This window comes from Eptatretus burgeri, chromosome 18 (genome assembly GCF_056783735.1).
Source record: "Eptatretus burgeri isolate ZD-2024b chromosome 18, Ebu_testis_v1, whole genome shotgun sequence".
Lineage (NCBI taxonomy): Eukaryota > Metazoa > Chordata > Myxini > Myxiniformes > Myxinidae > Eptatretus > Eptatretus burgeri.
Genome location: NC_140978.1, coordinates 45,117,163 through 45,132,236, shown reverse-complemented (window position 1 = coordinate 45,132,236; position 15,074 = coordinate 45,117,163). Strand labels below are relative to the sequence as shown.

Genomic DNA, 15,074 nt, shown 5'->3' with positions numbered 1-15,074 from the left:
AAAAATAAAAATAACACGACTTACAGATTACAGAGGTACACTGTTGGCCCTGCTCATCATATCCCTTCAGAAAATGATTCATTTGGTCTACTTGGCAGAGCATGAACTATCGTTTAAAGTGTATGTAATATATGCCAAATCATGATAACTTATCACACTTTCAGAAGTTGCAAATTAGCCCAAACTTCACACCCAAAATTTATAGTATCATTTTGGATGCCATGAAAATTTTGGTTGCTCACTCCTGATTGATTGATGCCAACACAAACATGTGCAATGGCACCAGTTTGAAGACGGTGCATCGGCTGCATCTACTTCCTGTCCACACTACGTTAAAGATGACTCTTCTCGAGTTTATAACAATGGATACTCCCATTGTCATGATGGCCATCAATCACACCATTCATCGATCCCGACGCACCAACCTCTGACTCTATCAAGATATGTTGAAGTCCAGCATCCCAAAATCTCTCGCCGATGCATGCCAAAGCGGTTCTTGCAGTGTGAAACGCTCCAAGGGGGCTCACAATGCAGTCCATGCAAACTGGTGTCTGCATTCTGAGAGTTTGAGCTTTTGCGTAAATGGCCCCATCGGGCTAATCTGCCAGCGAGCTATGTGGAGCCACGCCTCATCATTTTTATCATTGCATATGCCTTGATCTTCCTCCCAGGAGATGGTGTAATTTAAGGGGTTAGTGGGCCCAAGAGGAATAAATTAGTTTCAAAGAGTTTAGGAGGGCAGGAGTTGGAAATTAGATACAGGGATGAGCGAGGCAGCTCGGTTAGGATAGGATAGGGCTGAAGCCAGCCATTTGACCTGCTGCCACCACACGCTCCTGACATGAACGTGACATCTGTTGCCGGGCCATGAATGTAACATCTGCTTATTTTGTCGGTATCCCATCCTTAGCGCCAGTTCTCTATTTTCACGGGACTGGCTCTTCTGTCTGGATGGGAATGCACACTGCACCCTGTCAGTCCAAAAAAAGGTGAAGCTCGTTGTTCCCTGTTTGGAGAAATCAGGAAGGACTCAAAAGAACAAGTTTGATGCAGACCATGACTAGCACGTCACTCGTGATGATCACTGCAGCTCGAGCAAAGATGCGCCATGCAGTTCCAGAGAGGATCAAGGTGGTCATGACAATGCTTATGGACAAACTGGGAAGAAGCAGAATACATGAAGAATTCAAAGACCCTGAATATCTAATTCACGTGTGTTCTAGCATCATTGCATCCCCTAAAGTTTGCCTTGACCTGAAGACTGCTCACCAGAAGGGAGATGATACATTCGTCACCTTTCGTAAGCACCGACTGCAGGGAAGAGACTGACCTCATCTACACATTAAGGAAAATTAAGCTTAAAATCATTCACTGATGCAGGGAACAAGGCGAGGACAAAGGGGAAGGGTAAGGAAGTCTGTTTGAAAAATGACTGGACACCTCTTGTCAGACTTGTCGTCATAGACAGAGCTCGCAAAATTGATGCGAAGAACATGATGTCATATTGTTTGGGTCCACTTCCAAAGGCTAGCGCTGCACGCAATAGATGCCTTGTAAAGACTAATAAGGCAAGGTTGCTGCTTTACCTTGAATCAGCCCCTGAAGCATCGCCAAGCAGGAGTGTTTGGATTGTGGATGGGATGGCCGTGCTGCACAAATGAACCCAAAGTCCATGCCACGGAATGTCGGTCAACTTGCAGGCAAGATTCTCCACCAATTGTTGAATCCTCCTCACACTCGTGGTTCTACTGCAGGAGACTTCGTGATGAGCAGATATCCAGCTGTCAGCATAAAATATGCAAAGCGCAAACGAAGAGCAGCAAGAGGCTCCAAGAAAAATCAAGATTGAAAAGCCAGACCAACCAATCCCAAAACAGTGTAAAAAGTTCCCGTCACATCGTTACAACAAGGAGCAGTTGGTTAAACTCCTATTCAAGATGTAGAGTAAGTGCGGTGTTGGAAGACTGAAAGGTGTGACAGTAACCACAGCTCAGGAGGAACTCTGCCACGCAATCTTTCCTTAACATGTAACAGTTCTTGTAAAAGACATCGAAGAGCTGAACTGATCACACGAAGAGGCGGACACAAGGATGTTCTTACATGCCAGCTCGTTTTCAAAATCCGGTAGCAACAGTATCATTATTAGGAGTCCTGACACGGATGTGTTAGGAGTCATCGGCATCACATTAACTTCACGTCTTGGCGGCTCCCAACTCTACTTCCGCACTGGGAAAGATGAGAATCTGCAGCCTATTCATCTCCAGGTTATTGCACATCTTGGAGATAACATAACCATGACGCCGATTGGCCTCCACTGGTTCATTGCATGCGACTCCGTCAGTTCATTTTATGGCAGCGGCAAGACAAAGGCTATCAAATTGATTATGGGTAACCCAGCATTGTGTTCAGAATTTCAATCTCGAGGGGAATCGTTCACAGTAACCGAGTACATGGTGTCACACCTGGAAGTCTTTGTCTGCAAACTCTATGGTCAGCAGGAATACTCAAATGTGAATGATTCGATATGCAATGTTCTCCTTGGCGATCAGGGCAGAGAATGTTTTGTCACCAAATTGAGATGCCTTTCACAAGCTTATTCAGCGAGCCAATATACAAAAGTAGCTCAGAACAGCACCCAGATATTCCAATTCCTATTGGACGGGGATCGAAGCCGATAAATGATGCAGTTGATACCCTGGGAATTGACTGGATGCAGATGCAATCAGCTCAAAAAAGCATCCTTGAACATTCCTCCTGTGCATGCAACAAGTCAAAGTGCAGAGAAGGGGAGGCAGTTGACAAATGTTGTGCGTCTTTGGCCATTCAGCGCACAGAACGATGCTGATGACTATGATGTAGACCAGTGGTCCCCAACCTTTTGATCCCAAAGGCTGCATTCACTACTTCCAAGGATGTTGGGAGCCAGAAAAAAATTGATGCATTTTATTGAGAAACTTGATACTGAGAAACATTTTCAGAATCAATGAGAAACTTGATGCATTTTTTTTCAGTCAATGAGAAACTTGATACTGCTTCTGCTCTCCCAGGATCAAGTTGATGTCGGGCACCAGATGGGAGGAAGCAACACGAAGAGTGTCTTCCAGGTGCATGTTGGACAAGGCGTTTCGGTTCTTATTCTTGGAGTACTTCAGCTTGCTGAAGGACTGTTTGCACAAGTATGTGCTGCCAAACATGGAAAACAACATCTGGACATGCTTGATCAGGTTGGGGAAGGTCTGGCGGGGTAGCCCCCTGCAGAACTCCTGGAGTTAATTCTCCAGGAACTGGTCCTTTATGTCGATATCACTCTTTAGCTCGATCAGCTCCTCCTGCAGGTCCGTTGGGGCTTGCAAGGGATTGAATGAGAAGGGCATGGCGAAGATCTCGAAGCTGACTTTGTGCTTGCAGAAGTCTTGGAATCGTTTCTCGAACTCCTTCTTCAGACGGGCCAAAATGATACTACAAATTTTGGGCTTGAAGTGTGGGCTCACGTGCAACTTCTGAAAGTGGGACAAGTTAGAATAATGATGAGGGATATTTCAGATCCACTTGAAACAATAATTCATCCTCTGCCCCGGATTAAATATTGTTAAAAGTATCGCTAATATATGGAGTGGACATATTTCATATAACCATATTTCAGGAGTGGACCACAAGAATCAATTTCTAATGGCAATCCTAGGGCCATTGTCTCAGGGCAGAATGGTAAAAATGGGGTCAAAAGGTTTGGTAATTTTAGACACAGACATTTGGATGGGTTGACGATGTCCAACAAGACATAAAAGCAACTCATATTTAATATCACAATTAAAACGTTTCTGCTAGACATTCACTTTCAGGAAATAACTACACTATTCTTCACATTATCAACCCTTCCTCGGAGCCATTTCCACAACAATACAATGATTATTAGTGATAGTCATCACCACTTGTATCTTCACATTGTCATTCACCTTTATATGGTTAAAAAAAATCTTCATAAGAGGGTCCTTTGGACATGTAATCACCTTATGGTGCCATCTTATCATGCAAAGATCATTGATGACAAGAAGTCCCTGAGATCATGCGGCCACCCACCGAATGTGGCCATGTTAGCCGAAACACTTGTACGCACTGACAGCCAATGAGAGGCATGCTATGTAGGCTTCCTGTTTATGTTATTCTGAGATGGTACAAGTGTGTTGTATTCACCCCCATGACCAAATTTGAAATGATGATTTTGTAAACTTAGGAATTTATCCTTTTCTGATTTGACTGATATACCACAAAGGGCTTGTAGCAAGGTATTATGTACACATTTAGGACACGGGGGACCAAAAAATGAAAGTCATTGTATAATTAAGTTTTGCATATCATTTGTTAGCCAACATCAGGGGGATTCAGGATCTATTTGGGCAGAGCTTAATTGTTCCTCTTTCTATTACTCTGACAGAGACAAAGTTGGTTATCAATTATCTGTATCAAGGAACCACTCATATCATTCTAAAATCGGTCTGATGGCTTAGATATGTATTATACACTAATTGGAAACCACATACAGTATATGGAGAATATTTGGTTTTCCTGATATTTTACCTTCAGCAAAGAGGTCAAGGTCATATGAAATTAACAAATTGATCAGTGTTCATTCAGGTCATAAATATATATGCACATAAACTTAACCATATAAATACATGCTGTAATGAGCCAAACTAACATCTTTGGATTAAAAGTGCAGATTTCTTTAAAACGTTACGTACTTCCTAACGACCTTTTATGTTCTGTATACTGAACACAAACTGGCCTTTGGTATTGATTTTTATATAATAGGGGCCATCTTGGTAAACTTATTCTATGTTTATAAAATCAAGCTTATAGCTACCAGTAATTTTGTAGCAGCTTGGTAAATGCAATTTGTTACGTACTTCCTAACATTTTTGACCCAATCATGGAAGTGAACCTAAAAACTGGTATGTAGTAATGATCCATGTTGAAACTTGCCATTTTAAATCATCACTTTATGCAGAAGTAAATTGCTATTAAAGATGTTCTGTCAGATGCATTTCAAATTTCTGGAATAAGATTTTGTAAGCTTCACTATGACTGGGGGAAATTTTTGCAAAATCTGAGATTTTACACATTTGAAGGTGCCAAGATATGCAGAAGGTCATAAGAAATGTACTATTTCGAGGAATTGTTCTATTCTTATGTATAATGATGTATATATATATATATATATATATATATATATATATATATATATATATATATATATATATATATATATATATATATCAAACAAAAAATGAATTTTCAACCATTCTGGACAACATATACAATCATACATGTAACTCATTTCTAAAAAATGAGCAATAAAAATGGGGAAAATAGCCTGTGTTTGGATAAAAAAAAAACATGCTTTGTAAGCAACTATATCCATAGGACCCATAGCAAAGTATACATTGTCTGAAAGCACAGACACTTGGGCATTATATAACCTTAAGATTGTTTATCTTATTAAAACTGGGTTCAATTTCTAAGCTTTCTCCTCATTTAGGACCACAGTGTACACAATACCATGCTACAAGCCAAAGGTGAACAAGGAGATAGACTGTTTGTACCACATTTATGTCCACTTGTGCTATCTTCTTATTTTCAATGAGAATAAGCAAAAAAAAAAAAAATAAATAATAATAATAATAATAATAATAATAATAATAAATAAAAGTGTTATGGCCGATTGTGATTAATGTTATGAGGTTTCCACTCAAAGGCCAAAGAAACACATCATCAACTGTTCATTATTAATCATCCAGGGGAGCTGACACACCTGAAGTGTCACATCTTGAGACATATTTTGGACAGTGGTCCGATCATTGTGGGATTCCCAACAGCTTGGCCTTTCTGATGCAGATAGACATGTCACCGCGTGACTGGATGGTATGTTGGGATCAGACTTGGTCCGCTGTACGATCTTTGACAGGCCAGAAGAATTGTTTGAAGACTGTCTGTGCTTCTGCACGCACAATTAACAAAGTCGTTTGTATTCAATAACTCAACATCATTTATTGACTTGATGTCACACACAAACCCATCAAATAGCAGTTTGCAAAAGTGAAACCACTGATTATATATTGTTGTGGTTGACGAAATTCGCAAACCACCATTCAGGTCCCGTAGGTGAGATATCTCTGTAAGTATATGTGTAGTTAGCCCAAACCCGTTGTTTAGGGGAATAAATGTCATTCATTCGGGCTGCGACCCTTTTAGATAGCCGTTTTTCTTTTACTATCTTTATTTTGGACCAACCGCCATTACTACCACCACAACCACCACCAACCGCATCTCGACAACCACAGCCACCTTCTCCAAACCGCCTTCACAACATCCACCTTCTCCACAACCGCTTTCACACACCAACCACCAACCGCAACGCCGCTTCACAACAACAGCAACGCCAACAGCCACGACCTTTACCGTCACAACTCGCCCTCGCAACCATCGCATCACCGCCATTCCCGCGCCGCTTGTGGGCACCGATACTGGACTCGTACAGGGCGCGCACCGAGCAGTGGGTGCAAAAACACCAGCCTTTCCGAGAAATCTGATCAAGAATGATTCACGCCCACTTCTGTTCCGTCCTATCAGCGAGCGTGGGGCGATTTGGCCCCGCCTCCAGGCGCGTCGGAGTATAATCGCCATATGCAGATTCGAGCATCAAGAATGATTCACGCCCACTTTTCCTCCGTCCAATGGGGGAGCGTGGCTCCGCCCCCAAGCCGTTCCTGATCCAAAAATCTGCATATGGTTTCTCCTGTCGCACTATAAAGCGCCGAGCACGGGGCGAATCGAGGTCGGGCTCGAGAGAGTTGGAGAGTTGTGGCGGCGGTGAATTCAAAAGAGTTGAGAAGAGGAAAGAGTTGAAGAGTTGAGACGAGGAAAGAGTTGGAGAGTTGTGGCGGCGGCGAAATCAGTCGAGAGAGTGTCTGTCGGGGTCCGGAGAGGCTGGAGAAGCCAAGAAGCTTTGTGGAGGTCTGCACTCGTGTCAGAGTCGGGGAGCTGCGGAGAGGGGAGGCCGGGAACGCGATCGAGGTCGCAGTGGCGTCGCTCGTCGCGGGACCCAAGCCAGCCAGATATCCTCTTTCCCCCGAGCATCAACAACCCCCCCCCCTGTTTCCCCCCCGCGCTGAGATAGTGTGAGAAGGGGGCCCCGTTCCCACCCCATTCCAGGCAGTGCCAGCGAGGCCCGCGGAGTCGGGGCGCCGCTGCCATTTTGCGGCTCATCACCAGACGGGTAGGCTCGACGCGGTCTCGGCCCCAGGCCTGTCTGCCCCCTTATCGTTGAGGGTGGCCCCTTTTTCTTTTGCTTTGGAGTATATGTGTTGTCGGCGCCGTCTGTGAAGTAAAACTGTGTAAGTGTTGCCGTGTGCTCGCGTAGTCGGTAGTAGATCTGCATTGTGTCTCTTTTGTTGCATTTGCTTTTTGTGCAGAATTGTCGTGTTACTTTTACATTTGCTTTTGGTGCATAATTGTTGTGATTGTATATGTGTGCTTTCCGTTTGCCGCGGAATAAATGTGCTTTATGTTGAACTGTTTTTCCCGTTTCGCTTCGTCTTTTCTTTTATTGAATCTCCATCTTACTTCACGTAAAGGGTTGGTCGTGGGCTAAATACGCCCAATAATTAATCGAACCGTCGAGGTTGACGATAACACCGCTCGGTTATCCCGATAGTACGGAACGGGTCGCTTAAAGTGGCCCGTGTCCGAAGTCGACCTGCGGCGAGGTGCGATCGCCCGGTCTACCCTCCGTGTGGGTACTTAGGTAGGTCGAATTTGGCGAGCAACCCTATCCCACGCGGGGGGCCGATTGGCACGATCGTGGTGAGGCCGAAAGGCCCACCCGTGACTAGTTCCCGGCGTTAGTCCGAGAGGGTCACGACGGGATTGTCCGTCCGGTGGGCGACGTGCCGCGATTCGAGTTACGTGGCCGCTCGCACGCCGGCAGGCGCGAATTCGCAACAATATATATATTTAACTGGTTCAATATGAACACAAAATTTACACAATATGAACAAAAGTATCTCATGGATAGGATAAGTGTCAAAGTTGTCAATTAAAACTTGAAACCTTGACAGATATAATTACGTTAGAACAATTGACATGTTACAAGGAAATGCAACAAACAGTTGATGCAGGAAAAGGCAATTCCACTAATCCAATCTGTGTGGACGAAGTACAGGTGGAAAGGTGGTTTTTGGGAGACAGGTGAGCTGGAGATGGAAACCCCATAAAGCATGGAGATAAGGCAAGGAATTTGGAGAAATTCATAAGTGAACAAGGCCAATGGAAGGAGGAAAAAAATATGTACACAAACCCAAGCACCCTCTTGTCTGCCTACTCAGGACAAGTCATAAAATCTTCATATATATATATATATATATATATATATATATATATATATATATATATATACATATATATATATATATATATATATATATATATATATTCTCACCTAATCAACTAATCCCAGGTGGCTAGGATTATATAAACAATTGACCCCTCCGACACTCCTCTAGCCGAAGAAGCTGCATAAAGCAACCCAATAAGACCTACACAAGGTAAGCGCTATGCTGTTTTGAACCGTTCCCAGAGTTCCTCAACAACTATAAAGATGTTCACACATGAGAATCCCAATGCTACACACCCCCTCAGCTACCAGTCCCGTTTGTATGTCATGCCGTGCGATTGCTGACTGACATGGATTACCCAATCGCATCACCATTTTGTGCTCATCCGGCCATGTATGGAGGTTTCTCAGATATATTCCTCCCCACAGTCCTTGCACACAACTCCTGACTTGTCACTAACTGATATTTCATCGTTCAGTTTGGTGAAAACACCCTGAATAGTACGTCACGGTTTGTGGGCCACTCCAATACGTGCACCTCGCAATTTTTTTTGCAATTCTCTGAAAGATCTGAATAATAAGGTAACACACATCTACCAATAAGCTCTTGGTTATTGATCGTTGTATTACATCTTCTAAACCCCTGTACCAACCTCCTGTCATAGCCATTGTGCTTTCGGATATCATGTCCCGTTTTAATTTTAGTTGCAACCTTTCTGGATGACGAGATTGTCCGTGCGCAGGATGTCAATGCATGTGCAACACTGCGCTTATGACAAGGGATTACATGAGTTGAAGTGTTGAAGTCTGGAATGTAATCCGGAAATGTCGCCCCGGCAATGTCGCGCACTGGAGGATATGTTATTTATTTATTTGACATGGGGCGGTGTACTTTGAATGTAGTTCTGTTTAGTGTTACAGCCCTTTTGTTTTCTCTCTGATCATTCCATGGCTTTACCGACGTGCTGTTTTCAACACCCAGAACAGGTCCACACTCCTTAAATAATGCCATCGGCTCCTCCACAGAACGAACCACCCCAAAGCCATGCAGGTCATCATGTGGGGCGAACGAGACTCCCGCAGCTTCCACAAATGAATGGGGCACTGTAGCTGGAGGGAACGAGAGGCCGTGAGGAGAGATGAACCGAACTACCGAGCAGTGGGCCAGTTGCTTCGAGCGAGGTCGCTGAAGGTGCACCGGGGTGCGATAAAGTCACCATCCTTTCTCTCATCATACATGACTTTCTCTTCCCTTTTACCCAATAAATCTGTGTTTTTCTTTGGGAGTCTGGATCCACATATTGTAAAAGTGTCAAGTCATCGTTATAAGTTGTCCACAGTGGGTATGTTCACATAGCGGTAATGGAAAATGCATATGTGCTTGTGAATGTCCTTGACATGCTTGCGATGCCTTTCCTTGATTTTTTCCTGCCATTTTCAAATTTGAATATTCCCGCCATTTCTCCCAACATTTCCGACAATTTCACTTGGTTGTCTGTTCAGTAAATTAATTAAAGACTCGATTCGTGTCCTGACTTATCCTACTCGCATTTTATTTGGGGTCGCGCTCCCGGGAGAATTGGTCCGAGATTACAAATTATAATGGTAGCCCACAGAGAGCAGCACGTGGAGTTGGTTCGCTCGGCCAATTACGTAGCCACCGCACGGTCGCTGGAACAGTTTTCCATCGACTCCATGAATCTCGACCAGTACAATAAATAGACCTTGGGTGCAAAGATCCGACCAGAGGAGAGTGTTGGTGATTGCGTCCGTTCTCTTTTTCTGGACACACCAGGTTCGGAGTTACCTGCCCAGTGCCCACGTGGCCCTCAATTTTTTTTCTCTCTGCTCTGCCTCCAGGTTCTCATTTCATATCGTTATAAACTGATCAACTGTACTGAAAACCATAACACTTATAAAAACAAAATACTAACCATACCAAACTGACATTTGTTTAAAAATAAAGAAAGTTTCACATTCTTGCCTTCTTTTTCTTTATCTTCAAGCTGTTACTTAATCTCTGATAGATTACATTTCTAAAAAAAAAATTGATTCCCCCATCCAACTCCATGTCCACTTTCCCCTTCCCTGTATATCCCCTGCAGTTAAATTATTGAAGAAGAAGAATCATTAAAATAGAAAATCTAGAATTGTGCAACAAATCAACTGAGAGGTTTAAGCATCATTTGGAGGTAATAAAATGACAAACAGAATGTTATCAGGGTTGTTGGGACGGTGTTTGAACGCACAGATGATTTTGCCTTGTTCTGTTGACGGTACCGAGTGCGCACGGCACTGCCAATAGCACACACGAGCTGCATCTTCCGTTCGGCAAATCCCGGCTGTAACAGCTGCTCTCGAGTCAATACGGGTCGGATTCCCAAAACGTCTCGCAGTGCCTGATGTAAAGATGGTGGGTTTCAGGAGGAGAGCATTGTGAGTCACAGTAATACAATCAAATTGTAACATTACCCACACTAACTACTAATGGGTAAGATACAATGTAGGTGAGGATTCGGGTTAAAAACAAAACGAGCCAAACTGATAGGACAGTAAACCCTCAAATATCGCGGGTTTCTACCAATCACGGGCAACCTATTGTGTTCCGATTTCGTAATCGTGGATTTTGAGCTGAGGTGAGTCATTGTCCGCGTCTGCATATACGATTACCTCCCATCACAAAGCCTTTTCTTGTGTCCCGTGCACCGTTAATTGTAGTCATCAGGCCGGCATACGGGAATGAGGCCAAGCTTAATAACACATCGTCATTGAATAGGAAATGACAAAAGGAGATCCTGTAATACCAGATCTACAAGATCTATTAGACACACAACAGTTAATAATGGCACCCAAATGCAAAACAATGGACAAAATGAATCATGCCAAAAGGCAGGAGAGGGGGTTATGACATTGTGCGAAGAAATCGAGTTGTTCGATACGTAGGCAAGAAGTGAAAGTGCGGCATCTGTGGGCCGCCATTACCGGATCAATGAATCGACTGTGTAAACGTGAGTCAAATATCCGTGCAAGGGTTCCTGCCAGCAGAGCGCGAAAGGCTCATTCTCGTCCTGTGATTGTCATGTTGAAAGGATGGGGGAAAAAAAAAAAAAAAAAAAAAAAAAAAAAAAAATCGCTTCATATTTGGATCCAGGCCTTGAGTACCTTGCCTTTGAGTTTTTTGAGAACAGAAAAAAATGCCTTTGAGTAGACAGTTGTGTGGAAGAAATCATTGTGGATTTACTCGGACTTTAAGTGGACTGGAAGGCCTGGTGTTGGCTTAGCGGTTGGTGTGGCTGGCTTGGGGTCTTATGGTCCTAAGTTTGAGGCCCTGTCTGCAGTTGAATTAACACCAGGTGAGGTTGACTCAGCCTGTCATCCTTCCGAGGATGGCCAAATGAGTACCAGTGTATATATATATATATATATATATATATATATATATATATATATATATATATATATATATATATATATATTTATTTCAATTGTAATGTGTTAATTTCTGGCTGCCATCGATATTTCCTCGGAGTCCAGAAACCGAACCCACCTCTTCCCATTAGCTCTTGGTTTCCATGATCACGGTTTAAACGATCACGGAATTTTCCGGGAATCGAACCCCCATGATATTGGAGGGTTTACTGTACACTTATTCTCTGAAGGATAGGTGACCAAGCTATCCAGTCCTGATAATTATCCAACGAGGTCGTACCTTGTAAACCGCCGTGACGAAACGAAAGTCAGATTTGGAAGTTAGCTGAATGTCGAACTGGACGAGTTCCGCAGCCAACAGTGGTGATACATCTTCCAAGGCATGGTGTAAGAGTGGTAGTACCGCTTCAGGGGCTCCTCTTACCAGTCTGGATTGGGGTGGAGGGTGGGTGGGGAATAAAAAAATTCATATTTTAGGGTTTCGTATTGTGCAAAGAACAATAAATATTGTTTTTAGAAATTTCAAACAAAACTGCTGGTTCAGAATGCAATTGGGCCAATTAATGGTTTGACTGATTAGTGGCCACATGCACATAAATATCTATGTTGTGATTAAATTTTGAGGCGTTCTTCATGCAAAATATTTAATTTTGAAGGACGTCAACCCGGGGGATCCGTACGCTCGTCGGAACATGTTACGGATCCCTTTGCGAAGGGTGGAGAGTCATCGCCGGTACCGTTAACAGATTATATAATCTTACTGCATCGCACAAGCCTGGTGCTGGCTTATTGGTTAGGGTGGCGGCTTGGGACCCTAGGGTCCTGAGTTCAAGCCCCGTTGGCAACTGAATTAAAATACACCAGGAGGTTGATTCAGCCTGTCATCCTTCCGAGGTCAGCAAAATGAGTACCAGTGCACTGGTAAGGGGGACACTGCATCAGCGGCATAGCCGCGTCACAACCAATGATGCAACCAGCAGCCACAGGATGCACTCGATAGGGAGAGAGACTGCATCACACAGGGGGCAGCGCATCATCAACCTAGAGAGAGAATGGCATCTGTGACAGCCACACTCCCAGCAATGATGCAACCAGCAGCCATGCATGTGATGCACACAAAATGACGATTAAGCATTAAATTGAAAAATATAAAACACCACCACTCCATGATCACATCTGTAAATCATCTGACATCTCCTTGGAAACTTCGTTAACCTCCTTAATCGGAGTCAAGAGGTTAGGCACCATTCCAAATCATCTTTTACATGTACAGTATCTGTTTATGTTGATAAGTTAGAAATCTTTTTGATAATCGTGGTACTGGTACTAAAAGGCAAGCCAGGTAACCACGTAATCGAAGGTGTTTAGACATCGCACCAATCGATTGACAATACTGCAACAAATTTGCTAATTACAATCACGTATTAGCAGTTACCTGCGGAGGGGACAAACATGCAACACCACATGACAGGGTCAAAGGGCATGATTTTACAACAGCCATATTGTTTCATGGGGCTCAGCTGAAGTTTCACAAATCAAATCCAACAATAAAACTACGAGCTGGATGGTGATTCGGATTGCATTAGCAGTGTATGGCAGGGATGCCTTACCGTTCGTAAATGGCTATCCCATTAGCAGTATTGATTACTTAGGTCTGGCACAACGGCCAGGTCGAGCCGACTGCTCTTGCGTGAAGCTCAAGGAAGAAAGGGTCATACCTGGGTTGTGAGCTGAGGCAGTCAGAGCCAATAAACATAACATCACACATCTCACAAAGCCTCCGTTATTGTCTCGTCAAACATCTCCCAGTCCCACCGAAGCCCTCCCAGAGCCGAGGCCCTCCCAGTTCCACCGAGGCCCTCCCAGATCCTCCCATTCCCACCGAGACCCTCCCAGTCCCAGTGAGCCCTCCCAGCTCCTCACAGTCCTAGCGAGACCCTCCCAGTCCCAGTGAGCCCTCCCAGCGCCACCGAGGCCCTCCCAGCGCCACCGAGGCTCTCCCAGCGCCACCAAGGCTCTCCCAGCGCTACCGAGGCTCTCCCAGACCCTCCCAATCCCACCCAGCCCCAGTGAGCCCTCCCAGCGCCACCGAGGCTCTCCCAGACCCTCACAATCCCACAGATATCCTCCCAGTCCCACTGAGGACTTCCTAGTCCCTCTCGGTCCAACGGAGGTTCTCCGAGGCCCTCTCAGACAGTCCCAGACCCACCGAGACCCTCCCAGACAATCTCCACCTCAGTCGGTCGATCCCCTCCCTCACACCACGGATACAATTTCCATCCCACAGGTTTTCTTCTTTCGATGTTGGAAACGATGCGTCGATCTTCACCTTTCACGGACACAGTTCATAGTTATAACAAAATAAAATTACATTATATTATCAAGTGTAATTATTCATCCCACCCCTCGTGGTCCACACAGTGAGGATAGTGGAGAAAGCGCATTTCTTGCTGCAACCGCCGGAGGTTTCCCCGTAAATCACCAGTGGCCATGTCGTCGGGTCACCACGACCGCACACCAGGGTGGTGTACACCTGTGAACACACCAAACGTTGTTCATCGTCATTCAACAAATCGACTCATCACAAGACCCCGGACCGGAGATGATGCGCCTTCGGTAAGTTACACAGTTTCCTTTATAACTCATCGATGGATATAATGAATCACATATGTAAGCACGAAGGATAGCCGGCTCAAGCTCCACTCGACGTTTAACGTTAACCAAATATAAAGTGTGAATATATATATATATATATACATATACAGTAAGTGGGCTTTAACATTTGCGATTAAAAATCTCGTGTGAACGGAAAAAAGTATTTCGCCTCAAGGTTCAAGTACAGTGGAGACGTGTCACGTGTCTATTACTAATGGTCCTCCATTTGTAGTCTATCAATCAGTGTTTTTTTTTTACGATAAAACATATTATATACTTAATTCACATACAAAATCCACCATAAACTACTACGAGTTAATAATATTTATAAAAAGAGTACCGGAACCCAGGGCCACCACAGATTCCATGAAACCACGCCCCCAACTTGGCACTTCCTCGTTGTCCTTCCCGCCTTCCGTCCGCTTTTCGCGCCTCAACTCAGCCCCAACTCAGCACCAACTCAGCACCAACTCAGCACCAACTCAGCCCCAACTCAGCCCCAACTCAGCCCCAACTCAGCCCCAACTCAGCCCCAACTCAGCCCCAACTCAGCCTCCGCCCCTTTAAAAAATTGTTTGTTAAAATCTCTTAGAAGGAAAAC

At 44.3% G+C, this 15,074-nt stretch overlaps 1 protein-coding gene across 5 annotated transcripts in view; it reads right to left on the bottom strand.

Moving 5' to 3' along the window:
* The window catches only part of CEP44 (centrosomal protein 44), a 30,974-nt gene that overhangs the window by 6,377 nt on the left and 9,523 nt on the right, over positions 1-15,074 (bottom strand). For 2 of the 5 annotated variants that reach the window (XM_085863445.1, XM_085863444.1), the window contains exons 2-5: positions 14,222-14,351; positions 12,099-12,246; positions 10,639-10,788; positions 5,810-5,995 (exon numbers count right to left, since the gene is read on the bottom strand). In XM_085863445.1, the coding sequence (XP_085719571.1) occupies positions 5,810-5,995; positions 10,639-10,788; positions 12,099-12,246; positions 14,222-14,310 (573 nt within the window). In that variant the 5' untranslated portion in view covers positions 14,311-14,351. Of the gene's footprint in view, positions 1-5,809; positions 5,996-10,638; positions 10,789-12,098; positions 12,247-13,536; positions 13,742-14,221; positions 14,352-14,813; positions 14,998-15,074 lie in introns of those variants that run through there. The other 3 variants (XM_085863443.1, XM_085863447.1, XM_085863446.1) reach the window with 3 other exon arrangements.